Raw genomic sequence first — 22849 nt, forward strand, 5'->3', positions numbered from 1 at the left:
GTGTGCATAAAACATGTAGATAACATCAATAATGTGGCATGGAACATAAGAAATTATCGATACGTCGGAGACGTATCACCGGCAGGTCGCCGTGGCAAGTCTGCTCCACCCCCGCTCCCATCCACGGGAGAACCGCCCCACAGCTTCTCGACATCACGCTCGCCGGCGGCAAGGCGGATTTCTGGAGATATATGAGCGGGTGGAAGGACGAACAGAGGATTTTGGGTTGCACTAGGATATTCCCACTACATGGTTGCACTATAAACATGGTAAATAGACACGACTAGACGCTCTCAAGGCGATCTAGGGTTTCTGACCTCGGCACGGAATTTTTTTCCGACGAGGGTTCGTTTCTCAGCCTCGTACGACTGAAGCGCCCCTGCATCCCACGGTGGCCGCCACAGCTTGGTTTCCTCTCACTCCCGACGGTAGCAAGGTTTCCCAGGGCGGCTAGGGTTCTGGCCAGGAAGATCTTTTCCGTCCAAGGAAAGATGGGCAGTACAGCGAAATCAAACAATCAGGCTAGCGGATCTGGAGGAAAGAAAGAAGAAGCGATTGGGGATATGCTGACCCGGTTAGGTATTGAAGATGATGAGCTGGATGATCTGATTTTTGAAGAGGAGGAGTCTGCTCCAAAGCAGGGGATCAAGTGGATGGCTCTAGCGAGGATACACACAACGAACAACTTCAGTCCTATAACTTTTGAACAACATATGCTAAACGCATGGTCCCCAGCTCAGAGGATAGAATTCAACCATCTTGAAGGGAATCTGTTCACGGTGCAGTGTTTTTGTCTGGGGGATTGGTTGAAGGTAACTGAAGGCGGGCCGTGGCTGTTTCGCCAGAATATTGTCTGTATAGAGGAATATGATGGTCTGGTAGATCCTGATACTATTGATCTCCATTGTTTTGATACATGGCTTCAAATTCATAAATTGCCGGTTGGATACCGTAATGTTGCTCTGATCAAGAACCTCACAGAAAAGAAAGTTGGGAAGGTGATCAAGATTGAAACAGATGTGCAAGGGATGAGCAATTTTGTTCGTGTCAAAATAAGATTGGATGTGAGGAACGTTCTGGCCAGATTTGTTTCCATTGTGCGAGAAGGTCAACGTGAATTCTATAAAATACAATATGAGAAGGTTCCTCGATTTTGTGGGGCATGTGGTCTGTTTGGCCATAGCCACTTGGAATGTGGCACTGGAGAGCATGATGAGGACAATCTTAAGTGGGGGGATTTTCTGAAAGCTGATTGGGAGACCTGGTACGGGCGTAGTTTCTCCAACTCTCGTGGAGGAGGACGTGGTGGTGGCCGCCCGGGCAGGTTTGGAGGAGGGTTTGCAGCCAGGGGAGGGCGTGACCCAGGGGGACGTGGTCAAGCTCTGGTTCCTTGGCGACACAATGCTTTGGGAGCCACGGCTGCTAATCCGGAGGCTGATTTGGAGGATACGGCTTCTAGCCCGGGTAAAGTGAAGGATATGGATCTAGATAAAAAGGATTTGAATAACCCAGCTGCTAAGAGATCACTTGAGATGGGAGAATTACATGATACTGAAAAGGGTATTCTGCCTGATATTGATATTCCAAGTGGTACTGCGATGTTGGTTAAGGACGGAAATAACGATGTTGATCTTCCAAAGGGAGAGGTAGAGAAGGACAGATCGAAACGCACAAAGAAGGATGGAGCTAACTCCCCTTCACTAGGATCGGCGGAGTCCCGTGAGGGCTCTGTCCGGTCGCAATGAGGATATTAGGCCTGAACTGTCAAGGTCTTGGCAACGACCCGACAGTTCGTACGCTTGTGGACCTTCACAAGCGATGTTGCCCGGATGTGATGTTTTTGTCGGAGACACATCTGGATGTTTACCCAGCTGAATGTTTAAGGAAAAGATTGAAGATGGATTCTAAAATCTGTAATCCGAGTGATGGCAGGAGTGGTGGTTTACTAATGCTGTATAAGAAAGATATAAAAGTGGAGTTGATCTTCTCGGCACCCATGTATATAGATGTGAAGATTATCGAGAGAGATGATAAAGTCTGGAGGTTAACTGGCATCTATGGGGAGTCTCGTTGGGAGCACAAATACAAAACTTGGGATAAGATTAGGGAACTCAAAAATAACTCTCAGCTTCCCTGGGTCATTTTAGGAGATTTCAACGGACTTTTGTATTCTCATGAGAAGGAGGGAGGTAACCCCAGACCGCAGAGGTGTATGCAGGCTTTTAGAGATTGTCTGGTGGATTGTTCTCTTGAAGATATGGGGTTTTCGGGTGACAGTTTTACTTGGAAGAGAGGGAAAATTCGTGAACGGTTGGACAGAGTTGTATCAAATGGAAGCTGGACTGCCATGCACCCTGGAGCAGTTGTGCAGCATCTAGGATATATTAAATCTGATCATAGACCAATTCTTCTTGACACTGATTTTCAGAATGTGCAGGTTCATCCTAAATCGGGACCCCAACGGTTTGAGGCAAAGTGGTTGATGGAAAGTGAGTTTAGAGAGGAAGTGAGACGCGCATGGGACACAGCAGCGTCGGTAGATGACGGTGTGATGGGCCGACTGGGCCGTATGCATTCGGCCTTGCATGCATGGGATAGCCAAATTCTCAGGAAGCCGAAAAGACGGCTACGCAAAGCTCAGCGCGAATTGGAAAAAGCTATGAATGGCCCATTATCAGATGAGAATGAAGCAAAAGCTAAGGAAATGGCTAATATTATTGAGCTCCTTTTAGAACAGGATGAAGTATATTGGGCGCAGCGAATCGAGGTCAAATTGGTTGCATCAGGGGGATCGAAATACCACTTTTTTCCATAATTATGCTTCGGCCAGACGCAAAAAGAACTTCATCTCCAGGCTGAAAAACGAAAACAATGAATGGGTTGATGGTACTGACTCTCTTAAGCCCCTTATTCTTGATTATTTCTCCAATTTGTTTTCTTCTGAGATTAATCATATAGACCCGGATATGATGGAGAAGGTTTTGCCGAGAGTGGATGCAGATATGAATGAGGTTCTGTTGGCTCCTTTTGTTGAAGATGATGTGAAGAAAGCAATTTTTAGTATCGGAGACCTGAAAGCTCCTGGACCGGATGGACTTCATGCTGTCTTTTATAAAAAATTCTGGGATATTTGTGGTACTGAAATAACAACGGAAGTCCTACAGGCGCTGAATTCTGGAGTCATCCCGGAGGGATGGAATGATACTACAGTGGTTCTTATCCCAAAGATTGACGATCCAGAAAATATCTCCCAATTCCGTCCTATCAGTTTATGTAACGTTATTTACAAAATTATTTCGAAGATCCTTGCTCATAACTACTATATTAAAGGGCAACACACTTCTTTTTTCTCATAATTTTGAGCCTATTTCTGAATTACTGTGCTGTTGACACGTAAGTGCTTAGATAGTTTGATTACCCAAGGGATTTTTCTGTGTGTACTTTGGTGCTCCGTAGGATTTTTTTTGGAAGGCTGAGATAGGCTACATACTTTGGTGGTCTGCAGTTTTTCCCCTCCATGTGTGCCCGTAGCTTTGCATAGTAGTCAAAGCGGTGCCACGCCGCTTAATGGCGCGTCGGCTCCCGAGCTGGCCAATCAATTTGCCCACCATCTCTCTCACTTGCTCTTTTTTCGGTCGGCAACTCGCCATGGTGCTCTCCGCCATCTACCTCGACCCGGACAACCACCTCATGGCAGCCCGTCTTGACCACCTCGTGGCGCTTCTTGGGCGACGATGTAGAGGAACGGCGCCGCTGTCGAGGTCGGCCGAAATTTGGACGGGGCAAGCTGCTTTTGGGATGGGCATGGGCTGGGGCGGATGCGTCCAGCGGCGGCTGCCGCGGAAGTCAGCAGGTCGCACGTCGCCTCTTCTTTCCAAAACGAGGGCCTCCTCTCTCAGCTGGCCGTCTCCCCCTTCCCTGTATAAGTTGCTCCCTGCCGTCGTTGTCGCCATGGCGGTACCATCAAATCATCAAGATGTGCCGCTAGGGCCAGAGCCCAATTCTCTCCCTCTCTGCTGTCGTGCTGCCGTCTGCGCAGCTATCACCTTGCTGCGCCCTCCTCTCTCTCTCCCGAGACGGCTGATGGCGTGGATAAAGATCTCTCGAGGTGGCTGGCGGCGTGGTTGAGGAATGAGGGCCCGGCGCCCTCCTCTTCTTATTGACCTATGCGGCCATCCTCTCTCAAGTGGAGGACGTGTGGGTGGTCGCCGGCAGAGCGGACGGACTGGAGTGGGGGTGGCGTACAAGCCTCCTCCTCTCACCGGCATGGGCGCCCTCCCCCTGGCTGTTGTGGGAGCTCCTGCCTCAGTTCCTCCCTGTCAGCTCAGGACCGGAAGCGGGAAGGAGGTAGGTGCCGATGGGAATTCTCTGATGAAAGTGCTCTACTCGTGATTTTGGTGCCTACAAGTGTTTGTTGGTATGTCTACAAGAACTCAATCAGTGTATTTTCAGATTTCTCACTTGGTCTGTGTGGGCTAAAGCAATTTATCCAAGAATTTTCTGATGATTATGTGCTCTACTCTGTGATTTTGGTGCCTACAAGTGTTTGTTGGTATGTCTACAAGAAATCAACCAGTGTATTTTCAGATTTCTCACTTGGTCTGTGTGGGCCAAAGCAATTTATCCAACTGACAATCCATATGCTTAGCATGCAGTGCATCTGGGATATCTTCTTGCTACCCTTGATATCTTCTGTACATCTCCCTGAATTTTTTTGGCTGTTGGGAGTGGTCTGATGCTCTGAATTTATCCAACAGAATTATGGCAGTTGGGAGTGGTCTGATGCTCTGAATTTTTTTTCGTTGTGAAAATCCGCAATTACATATTGGAGCTCATTGTATAGTCAACCATGGACACACTGGAATGATTCATCCGTGTCATCTTAAACTGTGATTTTTCTTGATGACAACGGTTGGCATTTTGCATTGCAGATTTAGGCCTCAAGACTGAACTGGGTGTTCAAGGTACGGTGTCTTAGATTTTTCTCCATATGTTTTTTTTTCTCACTGCACTATTTAGGTGATTTGCAACAAATGCTTGGCAATATATACAGTGGGTTTATTCCTCTAGATTTTGCTCACTGCACTATTCAGCACATACTATAGAATTGTAATGGTTAATTTCGATGATGATTGATGGTTGATATTTTCTGTTGCTTTGCCAGGAACTGAACATTCAAAATTAACGTCCATTTGCTTAAGGTACTGACATTAGTGCAGCACGGTTGACCCATAGATTCTTTCAGTTTCAAGGCGTTTCTTTGAAGGTATTACAATTTCTCCTTGCTCTTAGCTCGAGGATGAGGCCAGAAACGACAAGCTTTGCATAGTATTTTTATCATGGCCAATGTCACAGCCTTGCAACTATTTAGAACTTGGCGCTGATGCTTAGTACTCTGCTATGGATAATTTTGTGGGTCATTTAGTTCTGAATTATGTGCCACAGAGTGACCCCTCATGTGCTTAATGATTCAATTTTTCTATAATGTGAGAATTACTATCTATGAAAAAATGACGCTGTTGCACGTGACAACAATCGTATTTAATCAGCTTTGTTTTATTAGCATCAAGAAGGCTCATGATAGAAGAAATTGTATGACGGGAGGACGCTAAAGTAGATACTTTATCAGCAATAAAGTGAAATCTGTTCACCTGGTTTTATCCAATCATGTTAGGTTTCCAGATTATATCAGATTTCAAAGCTACCAACTGATAAGTGATATTTTTACTCTCTGGTATAATTTTGGTGAACTGTGATTATGAAAATGTTTGGCCTTTATGGACCTTTTCTTTATTCAGCTCCACTATATGTGAATTGAGAAGTATATTGATTCCTTCCTGCAGTTGGGGTATTGTTTTTATGCATGACATTCATGTAAAGCAATACTTAATGATCTGCCTAGATGAACTAGGAGTATTTAGTACCTTCAGTCCACTAAGGGTGTTTCCATGAACATGCAAGCATGCAACATCAACCACAAATATTTTTTGTCTGATTCAAGTGTTGATCTGATGCGTTCATGATTTTTCGCTAGCAAATAGTTTTCAGCAATGTTACTGATGTATAATGGCATGATCTTCACCAAGTGTATGTCAAAATGACAATGAGGGTGTGTTATCTTAAACAGTAGTGCATCTCCCTGAACATAGATTCATGTTGGCAGTAGCCATAATTCTGTTTCCTCTTCCATTAACCCTCTGTACTTTCTTATCAATTTGCTTCCGTGTTGATTCTGCAGTGTATTCATTTGGTCCTTTTGTCTGAATTATGAACTATGCCATATGCAAGTAAATTATTAGTGTTTGAGGAATCATGAAAAGATTCTATGCTGGACGGTTTCCATTTGATACATATGCTACAAACCAGTGGACGTTGGACTGGACATATTTTGGCTGCCTTCAATATTGATATGATTTTACGGACTAGATCTTAGAAATGCTACAGCTCATGGAGTAGCAGTTCTTGGTCTCCCTATCAAAGACACTGTAAAAGAGGTGAGTGTTTTTTTATATGTTCATATGATCGTCAATATGATGAGCTTGCAGACATCTTTATAAAGAAACTTTTGATCCTATGCATCGTACTTTATCAATAATCACTTGTACTATGTGTCATAACTCATAACCGATTCTACTTTTATACAAGAAAGAATTTTGTTTTCTGCTTCTGAAATTTTTGTATCTAAATTGATTCGGATAAGCAATCCATATATTTGATGAATTCCCCAATATTTGTATTTCCATCTTTAATCTGTATTTTCGGTACTGTTGTACTATTCAGCAAGAATTTAGCCCTTTCTTCGAATCCAAGATTAAATTGTACAGCAAAATATCTCTCTGGGGTGTTATTTTAATGCACTAGCTATATATTTTGTTGTGCATTTAAATTTGCTTCTGAATCCAAATGTGCTATGCATTTTGGTATTAATGGATGAATATGTTAGTTTTGTTGGAATCTTCAATGATTTTTAGCCATTGCCGGTTATTAAGCTGCAGTGGTTGACAGATGGATATTTTAGTTGCACAATCCACCCATTTAGTGATTAATTCTCTATTATCACAGAAAAGCGCAAATGCATGGCAAGCTCCCAGTCATGCTCTTCTATATATCATGTACCATGTATCTGAAATGGTCAATTAGGGTCAAGATTTAGATGGTACCAAAGTCTTTCTGGGCTTATACCTTGGCTCCTTTCTTTTTGTTGATTCTGTATTTGAGGATATGTTCATGCTTTCTGAATGGAATTAGATCTAGATTATTCAATTGGTCATGTTTGATATCGGAGTGAAGAGAGCTGGTATCAGCTTATGCATCTTTAATATTATGTCGGGTCAACTACATATTAGGCCGCCATAGTTTGAAGTTCTTTCATTTTCTGTTTCAGCGAGATAGCATCTAATTCATGTTCTAACAACTACATACCGACATTGAACATTAGTTGTTCTCAGAGGAAGTTCTTTTTAATGCTTTATCTTCACAGGGTAACTATATACACTCAACTGCATATGCGTTGTTCTTTTCGGCTAAGATATACTAGAGAGTTCATCAACTAATCTTTCCATGTCAAGACATGTGTTATTCTAGAGATAATGCATTTATAAGCAGAAGATAGACCTTTTCATAGTTAAGGACGTACGGGATTGTATCTTGCACTAAAATTCAGTTTATAAGATTCTCTAGACAGTTGATGAAGCATGTTTAATTCGTATGTGGTGTCGGAAACTAATGCTTGTTGAAAAATAGTTATTCTAGACTTAACATGAGATGGGAATGTATCTTCAATAGTTTTGCATGTTAAGATCCAGGTGAGAGAGCATCTGGAGGAGACACAGCATCTCTTTGTACCATTCATTTCAGCTCTACATGCTATAGGATATTGCTATGGGTAATGAAGTTTTAAGAATAGTGTAGTTTGAAAGTATGTATTATCGTTATTGATTTAACATGTATAAATCAATTTTGATTTGCTAAATGTCTTCATAGATAATAATTATAAGCAATATCAGTGTTAGACCTATATTTATTTGCCGGTTATAAAGGATTTGGTCGGATCAGTTTTAGCTCTACCATGATCAGTTGAAATAGATCATGAAAGAACCTTTCTTTTGCCTTTTTTATGCATTTTGATTACGAATTATATATTAGGTTAGCTGTACACATGTTACGTTCTTGGTTTTAGTTGCCCCCTGCTCCACTGATATGTTTAGGCTTCATATTTTTGTAGCTTTCTACAGATCGTACATACGTGCTATCAAAATATTGCTTTGCTCTGCAAGGTCTCTTCTCTTTTGTTTTTTTCTTTGAGATCAGATGTACGTGTCACCTGTTATATTGACGTACTACATTATTCATAGCAAACGACCTATTAGGATTTTTTTGGGCTAAACTGAAATTGATCTAGGGTGAAAAGAGATAGTTCAAACAAGGAGTACACACCTCATGTTGATTTATGATGCCCATTATCTACATGCAATAGCTGAACTAGAGATACAATCATGCCAGAGTTATATTTCTGCATGAGCAAGAACTCTACGCGCCCTGATTTGATGCACACATATATCTAGATGGTGCTTAAAATTATGTGGGTAAGTTAGTAGAGAAGACATGCTCTCCAAAAATACTTCTATTTCTGCTGGTGGGCTTAAAAGAAATACATGGGGTACACTAGATGTTCTTTCGTTCATACAGTATATGGTTTGTTTCTACATTTTTTAGTGAAATGCTTAGTGTACACGCTTCGTCACTGCATAATCGTCTTATATTTTTCTATTGTGATTCCCTATTTCTTTATAAATAAAATTTAGGTTGAATTTGTATGTAGAGGAAGTGTTTTTGTTGATACACTGAATCTAGGACCTGTGTCTTACCATGAGAAGTGTGACAAATTTTCCTCACCTCTTTTTATATTGTCAAATATTTTCATCTCTACATGATAGTTTTTTTTCATAGAATGACTCCTAAACTAGCAGACTATCCATATGAGTTCATTGGAATACCATATGAACGAAGCATGTTTCTATGAAGCACATTTAATTATGTGAGTTTTCTTTCCTACTTACAAAGTTATGCAAAAGTTTTGTCCAACATATTGCTAAGACCTTAGTCATATAGGATACTTGGTTCTAATTTTCCTTCACCTGAGTTAGCTTTGTACTCAGATATTAATGCCATTTTGTAATAACAGATTGGAAAAGCTATGCGTGAATCCTAAACATACGGAACCAAACTATAATTTAATCTACTCTGATGTTGATGAATGGAATTATATTTTGGGTGGTAACTATTCTTTTAGAAAACATTATAAGTATATTACTTCAGAAATACTGACCCAACCCTTTTATATGGATGTGGAAGTCTAATTTATGGCATAAACTTAACGTATTTGCATGGTTATTATTCTCTGATAGATTAAACACCAGAAACATGCTTAAAAGGAGGCACTGTAACTTCGAAAATAATTTTTCATGCCCATTGTGCAATTCTGGTGAAGAGGAAACACTGGAACGCCTATTCTTCATTGCTCCTTTGCTACTTAGTGCTGTAACATACTGCATATAAACTGATTTGAGGCTATTACTGAATCTTCAGGTCAACTGATTTGAGGCTATTACTGAATCAAATAATTCTTTTGTTCGAAAATTTTATAATTGCAGCCTGTGGTATCTAGAAAGAAAGGAGTAATTATATCTTAAAGGGTGTAAGGCCTACCGGGGCTGTTTGGGAGCTAGAGTGGCAGCTGATCTGCACCTTACATACAAAGTTTCTCAAGGCTCCACTTTTTTACACTTTCTGTTGTCGGTAGCATATAAACTTTGTAATCCTGGGATTCCAGAGGGTGTTATACCCAACGATGTAAATATCTTTCTCCACTAATATATATACATATACACACTACAGTAGGAGCCTCTCCCGCTGTTTCACTGTAAAAAAAAAACTACTCTTCCTTTTCTACTGCTTTGCTATACCATCAGTTTTAACCTCCTCTTTTATTTAGTCTGGCCGTCTGGCACCACGAAAGGATTCAGAGTTAGCACATCCTAGCATCTTATTCTCTTTTCACACCGTTCCATATTTTCATTGGAAGCAGGCTGCGATGATCTCAAAGTTTCATGATGGTCTAGCAGTGTTGAATGACTGAACATTTATTATTTGCAAGAGATATGGAGATCCAGCTGCTATGGTGAAATAATGTCTCGGTAGAGAGTCCAGTATGTATCTGAAATTTCAAAACTGATCTTTTATGTTGCATTTTGGGGGAAAGTATATGACGATAATATCAACCAAAATTAATGTAAAGTACCCATGTATTATTGATCCTATCGATGGAAGGTACTGCAATGCTGTTCACCATCAAGTAATATAGTTCAATGTATGATGGTGTGCTCTTCAGATAAACTAATGTATGCATAGCACATATTGAATATAATCATCTCCCTCTGGGTATAATTTTTTTTTGAAGCTCTCTGGGTATAATATTTTGGTTTTCCGCTGCTCTTAGTTCAAAGAAGAAGTTCATAACTGGTCTATGTTGGGAGCTCCCGTGACGAACAAAGAGAGCCCTCGACAGTGGAAGGAGCATACATTTCATCCATCAATTCCCTAGACAAATACATGGACAGCGCCCGGTGATAGCGCCAGAAGCGAAAAGGACTGCACTCCCCGCCCCCCCTAGGGTATTAGTCTATTATGTCTTATGTTGTGGTTCCTGCGCACTTGTCTTGCTCTCGAGAATCGGCGGTTCAATATGTTCCGTTCCTGTCATAAGATCTCCAAACATTCTCAGTATCATGGTCTTACCATGCTCTTACCATGCTTAAGCATACTTGTGCGTACCATATTCTCTTATCCCACCGTGGATTCCCCTCATAGTACACGACTAGCCTACCTATTTTAGTTGATCCAGTTCATTATATATTACAGTTCTTTTGCGACATACATGGTACAATCTAAATGGTGTATTCATGTTACTAATATTTCACATACTTTTTCATCACACTGGAGCGGCGTGCCGCCGCGCCGATTATTTGCTAGTAGGCTTAAAGGAATTCTTCCGGAGGTAATCTCGCCAACCCAGAGTGCATTTGTTCCTGGTCGTTTGATAACTGATAATGTGCTGGTGGCCTATGAGTGTGTTCATGCTATTAAAAATAAGAGAAGTGGTTCCAATGGTACTTGTGCAGTAAAACTGGATATGCACAAGGCGTATGACCGTGTAGAGTGGGTTTTTTTGGAAAATATGATGAGAAGAATGGGGTTCGCTGAGAGATGGATTGGACTGATGATGGCTTGTGTGTCCTCTGTGAGATACCAAGTCAGGTTTAATTCGGAGGAAACGGAGATGTTTGTCCCTACCAGGGGGCTAAGACAAGGGGATCCACTATCTCCTTATTTGTTCCTGTTATGTGCGGAAGGATTATCTAGTCTCTTATTGCATGAAGAAGAAGTTGGTGGCATCGATGGGGTAAGGGTGTGCAGGAATGCACCATCAGTCTCACATTTACTTTTTGCTGATGATTCTCTTATTCTTATGAAGGCAGATATGAATAATGCAACTTCCCTGCAATATGTTCTTGATACCTACTGTGCTAATTCTGGACAATTGGTGAGTGTGGCCAAGTCAAGTATTTTTTTCTCTCCGAATACCAATGTGTTGGTTAGGGCAGAGATGTGTGTTGCTCTACATATTGATACTGAGGCGATTTCTGATAAGTATTTGGGGCTACCAGCTCTTGTTGGTGCTGATAAAAGTGATTGTTTCCTCCACCTAGTGGAGAGGATTATAGAACGTATTAATGGATGGAAAGAAAAATTGCTGTCTATGGGTGGAAAGGAAATTTTGTTGAAATCAGTGGCCCAAGCTATTTCAGTTTATGCTATGTCTGTCTTTGAAATTCCGAAAGGTGTCTGCAAACGAATGATGGATGCTATCTCTAGTTTCTGGTGGGGAGATGATGAAAATAGTAATCATATGCACTGGTTTGCCTGGTGGAAACTTTGTTATCCAAAGAAGGAGGGCGGCATGGGCTTTAGAGACTTTCACTCCTTTAATCTTGCAATGCTCGCCAAACAAATTTGGAGGCTGATCTCATACCCAGAATCACTATGTGCAAGGGTACTGAGAGCAAAGTATTTCCCAGATGGAGATATTCTGAAAGCAGGACCAAAGGCAGGGGCTTCTTATACTTGGCGCAGTATTCTTGCGGCCTTGCCAACTTTCAAAAGAGGATACATATGGCGTGTTGGGACTGGTGAGGCAATTAACATCTGGAATGATCCGTGGATCCCCTCGAGCCCGGATAGGAAAATTGTCTCTCCTAGAGCTGGAGCAGTCTACACAAAGGTGAGTGAGCTTATTTCCCCGGTTACTGGTAGATGGGATGAACAATTGCTAGGGGAGCTTTTTAATGAAGTTGATGCTGGACGAATCGCTCGAATTCCTTTAAATGTACATGGTTTCGATGATTTTATTGCTTGGAATGCAAACTCCCATGGACGTTTTACGGTGCAATCAGCCTATTACTTACAATGGAAGCACCAATTTGGGCCTAGAGCACATCAGCTTGCTCTACCGGGCTCTTCCTCTTTAAACCCGGTATGGAAAAACATTTGGAGTTTGAAGCTACCAAGTAAAATTAAAATTTTTGTTTGGAGGAGTTTACATGGCATCATTCCTCTGAAGAGTATTTTAACAAACCGTCATGTTGGGACTAGTGGTGAGTGCCCGATATGTCACTTGGAGGCTGAAGATGTGCGGCATCTCCTTTTCAAATGTCCGGCGTCAATCCAGATTTGGGAGGCGTTGGAGTTACATAATGTTATTCAAGATTCTATGTCTGTGGACAGAGATGGCTCGGAAATTTTGGAGCATCTCATGTGTAGAACAGAAAATGAATTTGAAGGATTTACAGAGATTCAACTGAAGGAGGTTGTGGCGACGACATGTTGGTATTTGTGGTGGCTACGTCGGCGGAGAACTCATGATGAGCCGACTCCACCACCAAATAGATGCAAGTTCTCCATCCTTTCTATAGTGACAAACTCTGGTAATGTATATGGGAAAAAGAAGTTCACAAATGTTAAGTGGGTCAGACCTGAGGTTCGACATGTGAAGCTTAATGTTGATGCCTCCTTCCATGAAGATGCTAAAGCCGGATCAATGGGTGCTATTCTTCGGGATTATAGGGGAGAATGCATTGCAGCATCATCCTCTTATATCGAAAATGTGAATTCGGCAACAATGGCTGAGGCTTATGCTATGAAGGAGGGTCTTGACCTGGCTTGTCGTATGGGGTGCAATAATATTATTGCGGAATCGGATTCCCTGGAAGTGATCGTAGCTATGAATGATTCTGAGACTTGGTGGTGTGAGGCGGCTGCTGTGTTTGCAGAATGTGTGGACAAAGTGACTACTATCGGCGCTGTTTCTTTTATGCATATTGGGAGGGAAGCCAATCAAGTTGCTCATGAACTAGCTAGGGACTCTTATTCTTCTAAATTATCTTGTACTTGGGTCGATGAGCCCCCTAGATTTATTATAGAGAAACTCCTAAACGATGTAATCATGTGATTTGGCGGCAGCAGGTTCCAGACGCACTCTTTTCCTTCCAGGGTACCGAAGGGGGCTGGAAGGTTTTTAATGAGGCGGCCTGCTGTTTGCGTAATATAGTGCTTTAAAGTTTCAAAAAAAAAAAACAGAGGATTTGGGTTTGACCTGAGGCCGATGAAAGGGGAAACCACTCATACGTATCGTTTTTTGGAGGCTTGTGCGATCTGACGGCCACGAGGTGGGGGCACCGCCTAAGACTACCGCGTGCCCAGGCACTAATTAGAAATTGGGATATATATAGACCCAAACAACCATTTTTAGTAACCGAAATACTTAGAACCGCTAGATATTCCCTCACGGCATAGCAGAAGGACTATGTGTAGCCCAGGATCCAAACAAAATGGATACATATCCTGTTCAAAAAAAAAAGATGGATACATATGTCCATGTAGGCCTCGGCTTACCAACGTACGTAAACCTGCCCCCACGGCTAGACGGCTAGTACTAGCTTCAAGGATACGTTCACACGTCGTAGCAGGACCGACCGGGGCCGCCTATAATATATTCTTGCCCAAAAAGTAATTGCTCAATTGGCAATTGCAGGTGAAAGCTACGCTTACCGGAACTAGCTTGAATGGTGACGGCGACCAATTGCAGCGAGCTTCTTGTACTTAGCTCAGCGGAACTAGCTTGAATGGTGATCAGTGATCACATCGTACTTCCTTCGAAAGCAAGGGTTCGAAATGACACGAAATTGATAAATTTGCACCTTTCCATTCTAATAAACCATACACAATCCGTATGCCCAACACTATAAAACTGTTGCGCTTATGCAGTATACTATTACTAGTATTGAGTTGCACGAAGCCAAGAGCTTCGAACTGATGGAGAATAAACATTACACTTATACTTGTACGTCGGCAGTTAAGAAGTCGTTTGGTATCCATCATTTGGGTCTGGAATCCTGGAATTCATTTTGGAATTCCATAGGTGCGCTGTTTGGTTGCCACATAATTGGACCGTCATTTTATTTAGGAGATCCAGTAAAATGACGTCATGAGTAAACACAATTCCAAGCTGAGACCTGTCATTTACGTTTCTCTATGAAAACCATTTACAAATTCAATATTGAATTCTGCTGTCATTTGCAATTCCTATGGCAACCAAACAAGTATCCATTTATGGAATTACAATGTAAATAAAATGAATACATGTATTCATTTCAAAATGTTACAAACGAAATGAAAGCCTGGCTTCCAAACGACTTCTAAGTGTTATTGTGTTAACCTCATGCGTGTGATACTTGTGTGCTTAAACGTAAACCGAAATTGATTGTATGCATTTCTTATTTGGACATGGGTATTCCTGAACCCGATATTACTTAGTATGGTATTAAGTTACATAGTGTACTGATCTCTAAGTTGCACGAAGGTCGGGAGGGAGAGTTTCCTTCAGACCGTTCATTCAAAACTTGTCATTTTTAGCTAAGCTACATATTTTTGCATTTGGGCATGTAATGTATGTAACATATATACATCCTCTATGTACAAAATTTTTATTTAGAATTTTTAGAGGCATGGAAATACATATTTAATTTGGACCTTTATCAGGTACTCCTAAACCTGAGTGTCGGCGTGTATTTATAATTGGATGCCGATGATTTTGTCCTTGTATGCAGTTCAACGGTTCATACATGGTTATATAGCTTTCCGAAAAATACAAGACAAACACATGCTACTAATTCTTTCTAAACGAGACAAGGACAATTGCAATTGCACATGCAAAATAAAAATATTATGTCTTGATGATACCAACAACCTCGAGGATCAGGACTATTAGACTCCCTCAAAGTGCACAAAGAATTAGAATAACAGAGAAGACTAAGGCATAACCTTGCGGTGGAGAGAGGCTGATGTCTTTTCACCCATGTGAGTTTGAGTTCTCTTGCTTGCAATTTCTATTAAATGATGTTGCACCATTTTTCTTAATTAAATGCCACTAGTTCCTCCCCTCGTTGGTCTTGTTCTTTCTTTTTTGAATTAGGACAAAGGAAGAGTGGAGGAGGCGTGAAGAAAGGTTCTGTGACAAGGCGCGGATGAGCCGGAGTGAGTCCAAGCCTTGTGGCCTTCATATTTTCTGATGGGGAACATTCAACGTATGTGAAGGTGATATAATTCCAAAATCGATGCAAGTATATCAAGAATAAGGGGAAGAAATACGATTGAGGTGCGCCGTCCAAATTATGGTCATGAAGTAGGGAATCATGCGGAATTTCTATACAATCCTACAATCAAAAGATGTTTTTATTTCATTTCGACAAAACAAAAGTAAAGGCAGAACCTAAAAATAGCGAGGATCGAGCATCAACGACACGCTTTCCAAAGAAAAAGAAAAAGAAAATTCTAGGCTTTATCCATCAAGTTTAGATCAGGATGCATGTTCCCGTCATCGGGTACATGGTTCATACTTTGCCCCTCCATCCTTGGAGCTTTACCCACCACCATGGATGAAACGTGTGGCCTGGCTGCCGTGCTGTATGGCTGGAACTCGCTCTTCACGTCATTTTTCTTTACCAGAGATTCTCACCAAAATGTCAACTTTATTCCAAACATAACCATTATATTTTTATTGGAGAAGTACTTGTCAACTCGCACTGTGGAGAATCACGTGACATCTTCAAAGCGGAACCATGATACGAAAGCTAGCTTTGGGTCCTTTTCTATGGTTTGTTCCTAGCGGGCCGTGAGTGACCTTGTGGTGCCAATCTAGCCATGAATATTAGCCACTTGTTAACAAGGATGAATCATTCAGCACACCCCTTTACTCCTTGGTAGAGCCCCTTTGCCAATAATTATTCCCCGAGTCGTCGTGGTCGTCCTTGATGAAAATGAAGGCGCCCTCTAAGGCTACTCTCAGTTTTCTTTCTTTCTTTTTTGTGCGGGGAAAGCTATTCTCCTCCCTAGTGGATGTTAAGTATTTTTCATGCATAGTCTAATCAAATAAGCACCGAGAAATTCTGTTAGTTCCATAGAAACTTTTTTCTACCCCCCCCCCCCCCCCCCCCCACCCCCATCGTAAAATAAGCTGGTTATATTTGTCTATATATGGTTATATGTAGACATATTTTTAGTGTGAGATACATCCGTATCTAGAAAACATTGAGCAGTTTTTGTAGCGAGGGAGTATAAATAAGTTGCTCAAATTTGTCTAAATACTGTTGTATCTAGATATATTTTTAGTATGTAGATGCATCCGTGACTAGAACATTTTTTTTAGAAATGGAGGGAATATAAATAAAATATTTTTGGAGAGTTTAGATTAATTTGTATTTGGAGAGCATTTTGATTTTTTTCCTTCAGAAAAGCTGGTCGGATTCTACTCGAATCTATTCCCAAATCACCATGGATAAGCTCACACGCGATTGGACCAGCTCATTTGACACCCGGGCCCGCCTGCAGATACCGTTTCTTTACCCTCGCTGACACCCTGGGCCCACTGAAGATCCCCTTCCTCGTTTATAAGGCGCGCCCGCACAAACAAACGCCCATCGCCTTGGCCACACAACGCAAGGCTTCCTCCTCTCCTGATGCCGCCTTAATTAGCCTCCTCGCGCTCCAATCCTCCATTCTGCACGGCGGTTCTCGGCGCGCGGCGGCGGCGGGCGGACGATGGCGTCGGAGCCGGTGGCGCGCGCGGTGGCGGAGGAGGTGGGGCGGTGGGGGAGCATGAAGCAGACCGGGGTGAGCCTGCGGTACATGATGGAGTTCGGGTCCGTCCCCACGGACCGCAACCTGCTGCTCTCCGCGCAGTTCCTGCACAAGGAGCTCCCCATCCGCATCGCCCGGCGCGCGCTCGAGCTCGACTCCCTCCCCTTCGGCCTCTCCGCCAAGCCCGCCATCCTCAAGGTCTCCGTCGCCGGTTAATTTTGATTTCATATTCATATGCTCGGTTGGAATTGCGGATGGTCGCTGTCCTAATTAGTGTCACCACTTGTTTTATCCTTCTACCCGCCTAGAGGATTTTGACATGTTTCGTTCTGCTAGCTAGTACCTTTGCTGATTTTTTTCGCTCAGCTTTCTTGGGGATAATCTCGGTCATTTTTATATCTTATTATGTTTTGCCGGAATCATATTGAAATAGACTAGCGGGCGAAGGATTTGGTTTTTTACTTTTGTCGGGAGCCGGGAAATGGAAATATGGAATATGAAGAAGATACTTGTCAGTGTTTCTCGAACACACCCCTGTTTCAGTATTTAACATGTTTATTCTCTACTGATTAAAAGTGATACTACTATACCTTGGTGCTCTCGAGTCTCGAGGGGCCACATGTTGTATTGTTCACTCTTATTCTTCTTTTTCCCCACTTTGATTTATATTCAGCGTGTAAACTTACTGTATGATAAGGAGGAATGTTTGGAGATTCCTGGTTGCCAACTTGTTTACACTTTTCTACAGGAGTTGGGGTGGGATTAGCTCACTTTTGTTCTTAGAGTATGCTTAAAGGTTTTGTTGCGCTGTCTCCTTGATCTTATCACGATCTATGCTAGAGTTTGGGAGGGAGAGAGAGGGCTGCGAGGGCGCGAGAAGGCCGGCCGGGGGCCTTTTGCCCACGGCCGGGCAAGAGGGAAGGGATTTCCTTCTTAATTCTTGCTTCCTTAGATTGATACGTCTCCTCTCCTTATATAGAGAGGTTTACTTGACCCCTAAGAAAGCGACCCTTATCTCTAATTAACCCTAAGACTAATGAGCTATAGCGCCAGCCCAAGCCCATTACGTACTCTAACAAGTCTCGAGGGGCCACCTGTTGTATTGTTCACTCTTATTCTTCTTTTTCCCACTTTGATTTATATTCAGCGTGTAAACTTACTGTATGATAAGGAGGAATGTTTGGAGATTCCTGGTTGCCAACTTGTTTACACTTTTCTACAGGAGTTGGGGTGGGATTAACTCACTTTTGTTCTTAGAGTATGCTTAAAGGTTTTGTTGCGCTGTCTCCTTGATCTTATCACGATCTATACTAGAAGAATCTGAACCCATGGAAGAGTATATAGTTTACTGAATAAATCTCAGAGCTGAAACTATTCTTGGATACCACAGCTGGGCTTCTAAATTCCTGCAGATTTTGAGCTTATTTTTGGGAGACTAATGGTTGGTCTGTTCACTATTAATTGTGAAGGTGAGGGACTGGTATATGGACTCCTTCCGCGACATCCGATATTTTCCAGAGGTGAAGAACCGGGACGACGAGCTTGCTTTCACGCAGATGATTAAGATGATTAAAGTGCGGCACAATAACGTGGTTCCGACAATGGCTTTGGGAGTGCAGCAGCTGAAAAACGAGCAGTTCAGCTCAAGGAAGCTTCCCCCAGGATTCGATGAGATCCACGAGTTCCTTGATCGGTTTTACATGTCAAGGATTGGTATTCGCATGCTGATAGGTTTGTGAGCTTGGTACTACTCTTCTCTCTGGAGCTATATTTTTTTATATTGATGTACTAAAAGATAGCTTTTGCTGTCTCAATTCTTGTCATTCTATCCTCAATCTTGCTTGACATTTCGAACAAATTATTGGTTATCTGGCCTTTTCTAACATCTAGTTCAGTAGCACACCTAATTTTTTTTCGTAGCATTATATGCGGTTACTTGATTTCCTTGTGCTCAAGTGCTACTTCAACTAAATGCACTACTCCAATGATATTATTGAAAATGAAAAACGGTAAAAACTGTTTACTTGATGTGTAAGTTCTGAATCAAATGATCGATAAAAAATTCAAATGTTAATTGTTCGATGGTTGTTCTGAGTTACACCAACTTCCTTAATTTCAGGGCAGCACGTGGCTTTGCATGATCCTGAGCCAGAGCCTGGCGTCATAGGCCTCATTAATACAAAATTGTCCCCCATACAGGTAGCTCAAATTGCTAGTGAGGATGCACGTTCCATTTGTTTGAGGGAATACGGGTCAGCACCGGACATCAATATTTATGGAGATCCTAATTTTACATTTCCGTAAGTTTCAGAATCAAACTCTGCCAGTTACCTTGGTTTGTCCTTGATTAAATCACGCGTTAGCATCATCTCCTCTATGCTGTTATCTTGTTGTTCAGACTGGCGTATGCTTGTGTTGTCATGAAGCAGTTTTTTCATAATCTTTATTTTGGAACTGGCCCCCCTTATTACTGCACTGCTAACTAACTAACTGCTTGTACTTTACAATGTGCAGATACGTCGCATCACATCTTCATCTCATGCTGTTTGAGCTGGTGAAAAATTCCCTTCGTGCTGTACAGGAAAAATACATGAATTCTGATAAAGATGTCCCTCCTGTCAGAATTATAGTTGCTGATGGAACAGAGGATGTTACTATTAAGGTATGAGCTCTGGGACATCACCTAGCATCAGTTTGGTAAAATCCTAGGCTAAAGGGTATAAAACCAGATACTGAAACGCTATACTTTGCACTTATGTGCAATGGCTGATGAAACTTCCATGGATACCCTATATGAATTAGCATCTTATGTTACTATTTGGTGGCATGAATGCAATAGTAAATTACTCAAATTCTATTTGAATAGTGGGATTACAACCTGGCTGACAAAGTTATTGATTAATGCGGACGACTGAATGCAAGTCTAAAGAAAAACACCATCTGATGCATGTCTAAATGAAATCTCTTATTTGAAAAATATCTAAAGCCAAACTACCATTTCAGTGCATGTCTATTGTCCATATCTAGTGATTTTTGGCAGGTGCAAATTGTCTGGTACACTTCTTTCAAGTTCAGTGCCAAACTAGGACATTTTAATTAGCTCAGGGAACAATAGTTAGTTAAAATGTTACTCTATGGTGGTATTGAATGAAGCATCAGACACTATTTGTTCATGGGCATGTCTGCTCTCCGGTGACATATCGTTACTGCCACTGAACAGGGGTCCAGTATTAAACTACTAGACATCAAACTTCTAAGTGATATATGTTTTTCTTATGCTAGTAGTTATAACCTGCTGAGGGGCAACATTAAAAAATATGAGACCCATTCCTATCAAAATAGATCAAATATTCAACATGAAGAACCATCCCCAACTGGTGTTTGAGCTTCAGTGCTTTGGTAATGCAGGTGAGTGATGAAGGTGGTGGAATACGAAGAAGCGGTCTCCCTAGAATTTTCACATATCTTTACAGCACCGCTAAGAATCTACCTGATATAGAGGGCCCTAGTGAAGGCGTAACTATGGCTGGATATGGTTTTGGACTTCCTGTTAGTCGCCTTTATGCACGATATTTTGGTGGCGACTTACAAATAATATCCATGGAAGGATACGGTATGCTCATGTTTCACTTTATTTGCTGTTTCTTTCAGCATGAACCTTGAACTATTATCAATGTTTAACTGAAGTTTCACATATATCTTTCTGCTTCAATCATCACCAAGCGGTACAGGCGCACTTTTATGTGGCTGACCATTCTTGACTTTTATGCTACGTAGGCACTGATGCTTACCTCCACTTGTCACGGTTGGGAGACTCGGAGGAGCCCTTGCCCTAGTGACCTCTCTGATCTGATACAACATCTGTAATTAGGTTGCTGCTTATTGTAATTTGCGCTGGTTTGCAAATATTGCTTCAAGGGCCAGCCATCCATAGCTGTTAACCTTGTTATCTTCTAGCTACAATGCTTTCATAATTTCAGTTTTTTTTTTGTGCCTCTGTTGCATAGTTTGGCACTGTTTCTCATGAGCACAATTTTCTGCAGTACATAGTTTCAGAGTCGCAGGGTAACCACAGATGCTATCCTACCCAACAAAACATATTTGCTTTGTAATTAGCAATATTAGGACTAGAAGTTGTATGTTGTATGCTTTCACGCAGCTCTTCATGTCATTAGAGCATCTCTAGTATAGCCCAAAAAAACGCGAACTAAAAACGTCGAAGTTCAGCTGAAAACGTGAGTTCTGTTAAATTTCGTAGTGGCGCAGAATAGAAACCGTAAAATGGAATTGAAAAGAGGAATTCGAAATGGCGCGGGTAAATTTAGGCGATGATCATAGTTCTAGATGACATAGATGCTCCGGTTGAGCATCAATACTTACAGTTCGAGAAATTGAAGCTAATAGATAGTTACACCGGTAAGCGCGCGACCTAGCTAGAAGCAAAATGCAGCATAATGACCTATGGCGCGCGGCGGTGCCGGTGGTGGCGGAGAAGGTCGGCGGCGTGGAAGATCTTCACGCGTCGTCCTTGTCAAGCTCGACTATTTTGAGCTTGACGCGGGCCTCCCGGCGGGCCGCCTCGTACTCCCTGACCTGGCGGACGGCGTCGGCCTCCTCCCGGCGAAAGCGCGCCCTCGCCTCCGCCTCGCTGACGGCCTTCGTCTGCGCCATGACGGCCTCCTCCTCGTCGCTATCGTGGACGTAGTCCCCGGCGGAGAAGGTCGACGACCGCGCGGGGACGAGGTCATCCTCCTTGCTGCTCTCCGCCACGGGCAGCCGCGGTGCGCGGCTAGACTGGCCGGAGGAGGAGCCCTCGCCGGCGTTGCCGTAGCGCGCGAGCTTCCCTGGGGGCGTGAGCCCCCAGTTCGTCCACCGGCGAGCGCTTCGCTTCCGCGCGCCCTCGCTCTTGTTCCACTTGCGCTGCTCCGCGTCGGTGCGGAAGATAGGCGGACGCGGCGGCGAGTCACCGCCGCCCAATCCCGCGGCACGACCGTCGGAGCCTCCACGGGACGCCATCGCGTGGCGGCGGGCTTCGGATCGGTGGCTGGGGCTAGGTGGATTGCTTGTCGGAGCTGGCGGCGGCGGAGGGAGAGGAACGGCGAAAGGGAGTAGGGTTTGCGAACCGAACTCCCCTCCGCGAACCCTTTTAATACGGGGCGCGCAGGGAGTTTCTCGGGACCTTGAACTTCTTTTACGGACCGACCCATGTTTCGGGCTCTGTTCTGCGCGCGATTCGGCCCGAACCCGTAAATCCGCCGGAAAAGTTCAGTTCCGGCGGGATTTACGGGCTCTGTTAGAGATGCTCTTATGTGTCTTTACTCTTTTCATTCGATGTACTACCAAGCCTCCTCCTCCTCTAGGGAGCTGCCGATGAGGGGGGGACCCTAGATCCCTAGCCAACCAGCCCCCACCCTCCTGCCTCCTCCCATCTCGATGTCACCATGAGGCACAAACATGCCATCGCATGGTGGCGGCGATGTAGGCCGAGCACCGCAGTGAGACGGCTTACTTGTGCGAAGCAGCGGTGAGACGGCTTACTTGTGTGAAGCAGCGCGTGAGGTAGCTATTGCGTGGAGGACAACAACCCTCCATTATT

At 42.9% G+C, this 22849-nt stretch overlaps 1 protein-coding gene across 1 annotated transcript; it reads left to right on the top strand.

The window, feature by feature from the left end:
• The first annotated feature begins 17077 nt into the window (after nucleotides 1-17077).
• LOC127331961 (pyruvate dehydrogenase (acetyl-transferring) kinase, mitochondrial) lies at nucleotides 17078-21250 on the top strand. Its single transcript, XM_051358193.2, has 6 exons — nucleotides 17078-17451; nucleotides 18723-18984; nucleotides 19373-19553; nucleotides 19768-19915; nucleotides 20662-20866; nucleotides 21031-21250. Exons 1-6 carry the CDS (start codon nucleotides 17215-17217, stop codon nucleotides 21087-21089), a joined length of 1092 nt encoding a protein of 363 aa, XP_051214153.1. The 5' UTR covers nucleotides 17078-17214; the 3' UTR covers nucleotides 21090-21250.
• The last annotated feature ends 1599 nt before the right edge of the window (nucleotides 21251-22849 follow it).

This window comes from Lolium perenne, chromosome 2 (genome assembly GCF_019359855.2).
Source record: "Lolium perenne isolate Kyuss_39 chromosome 2, Kyuss_2.0, whole genome shotgun sequence".
NCBI classification, from domain to species: Eukaryota; Viridiplantae; Streptophyta; class Magnoliopsida; order Poales; family Poaceae; genus Lolium; species Lolium perenne.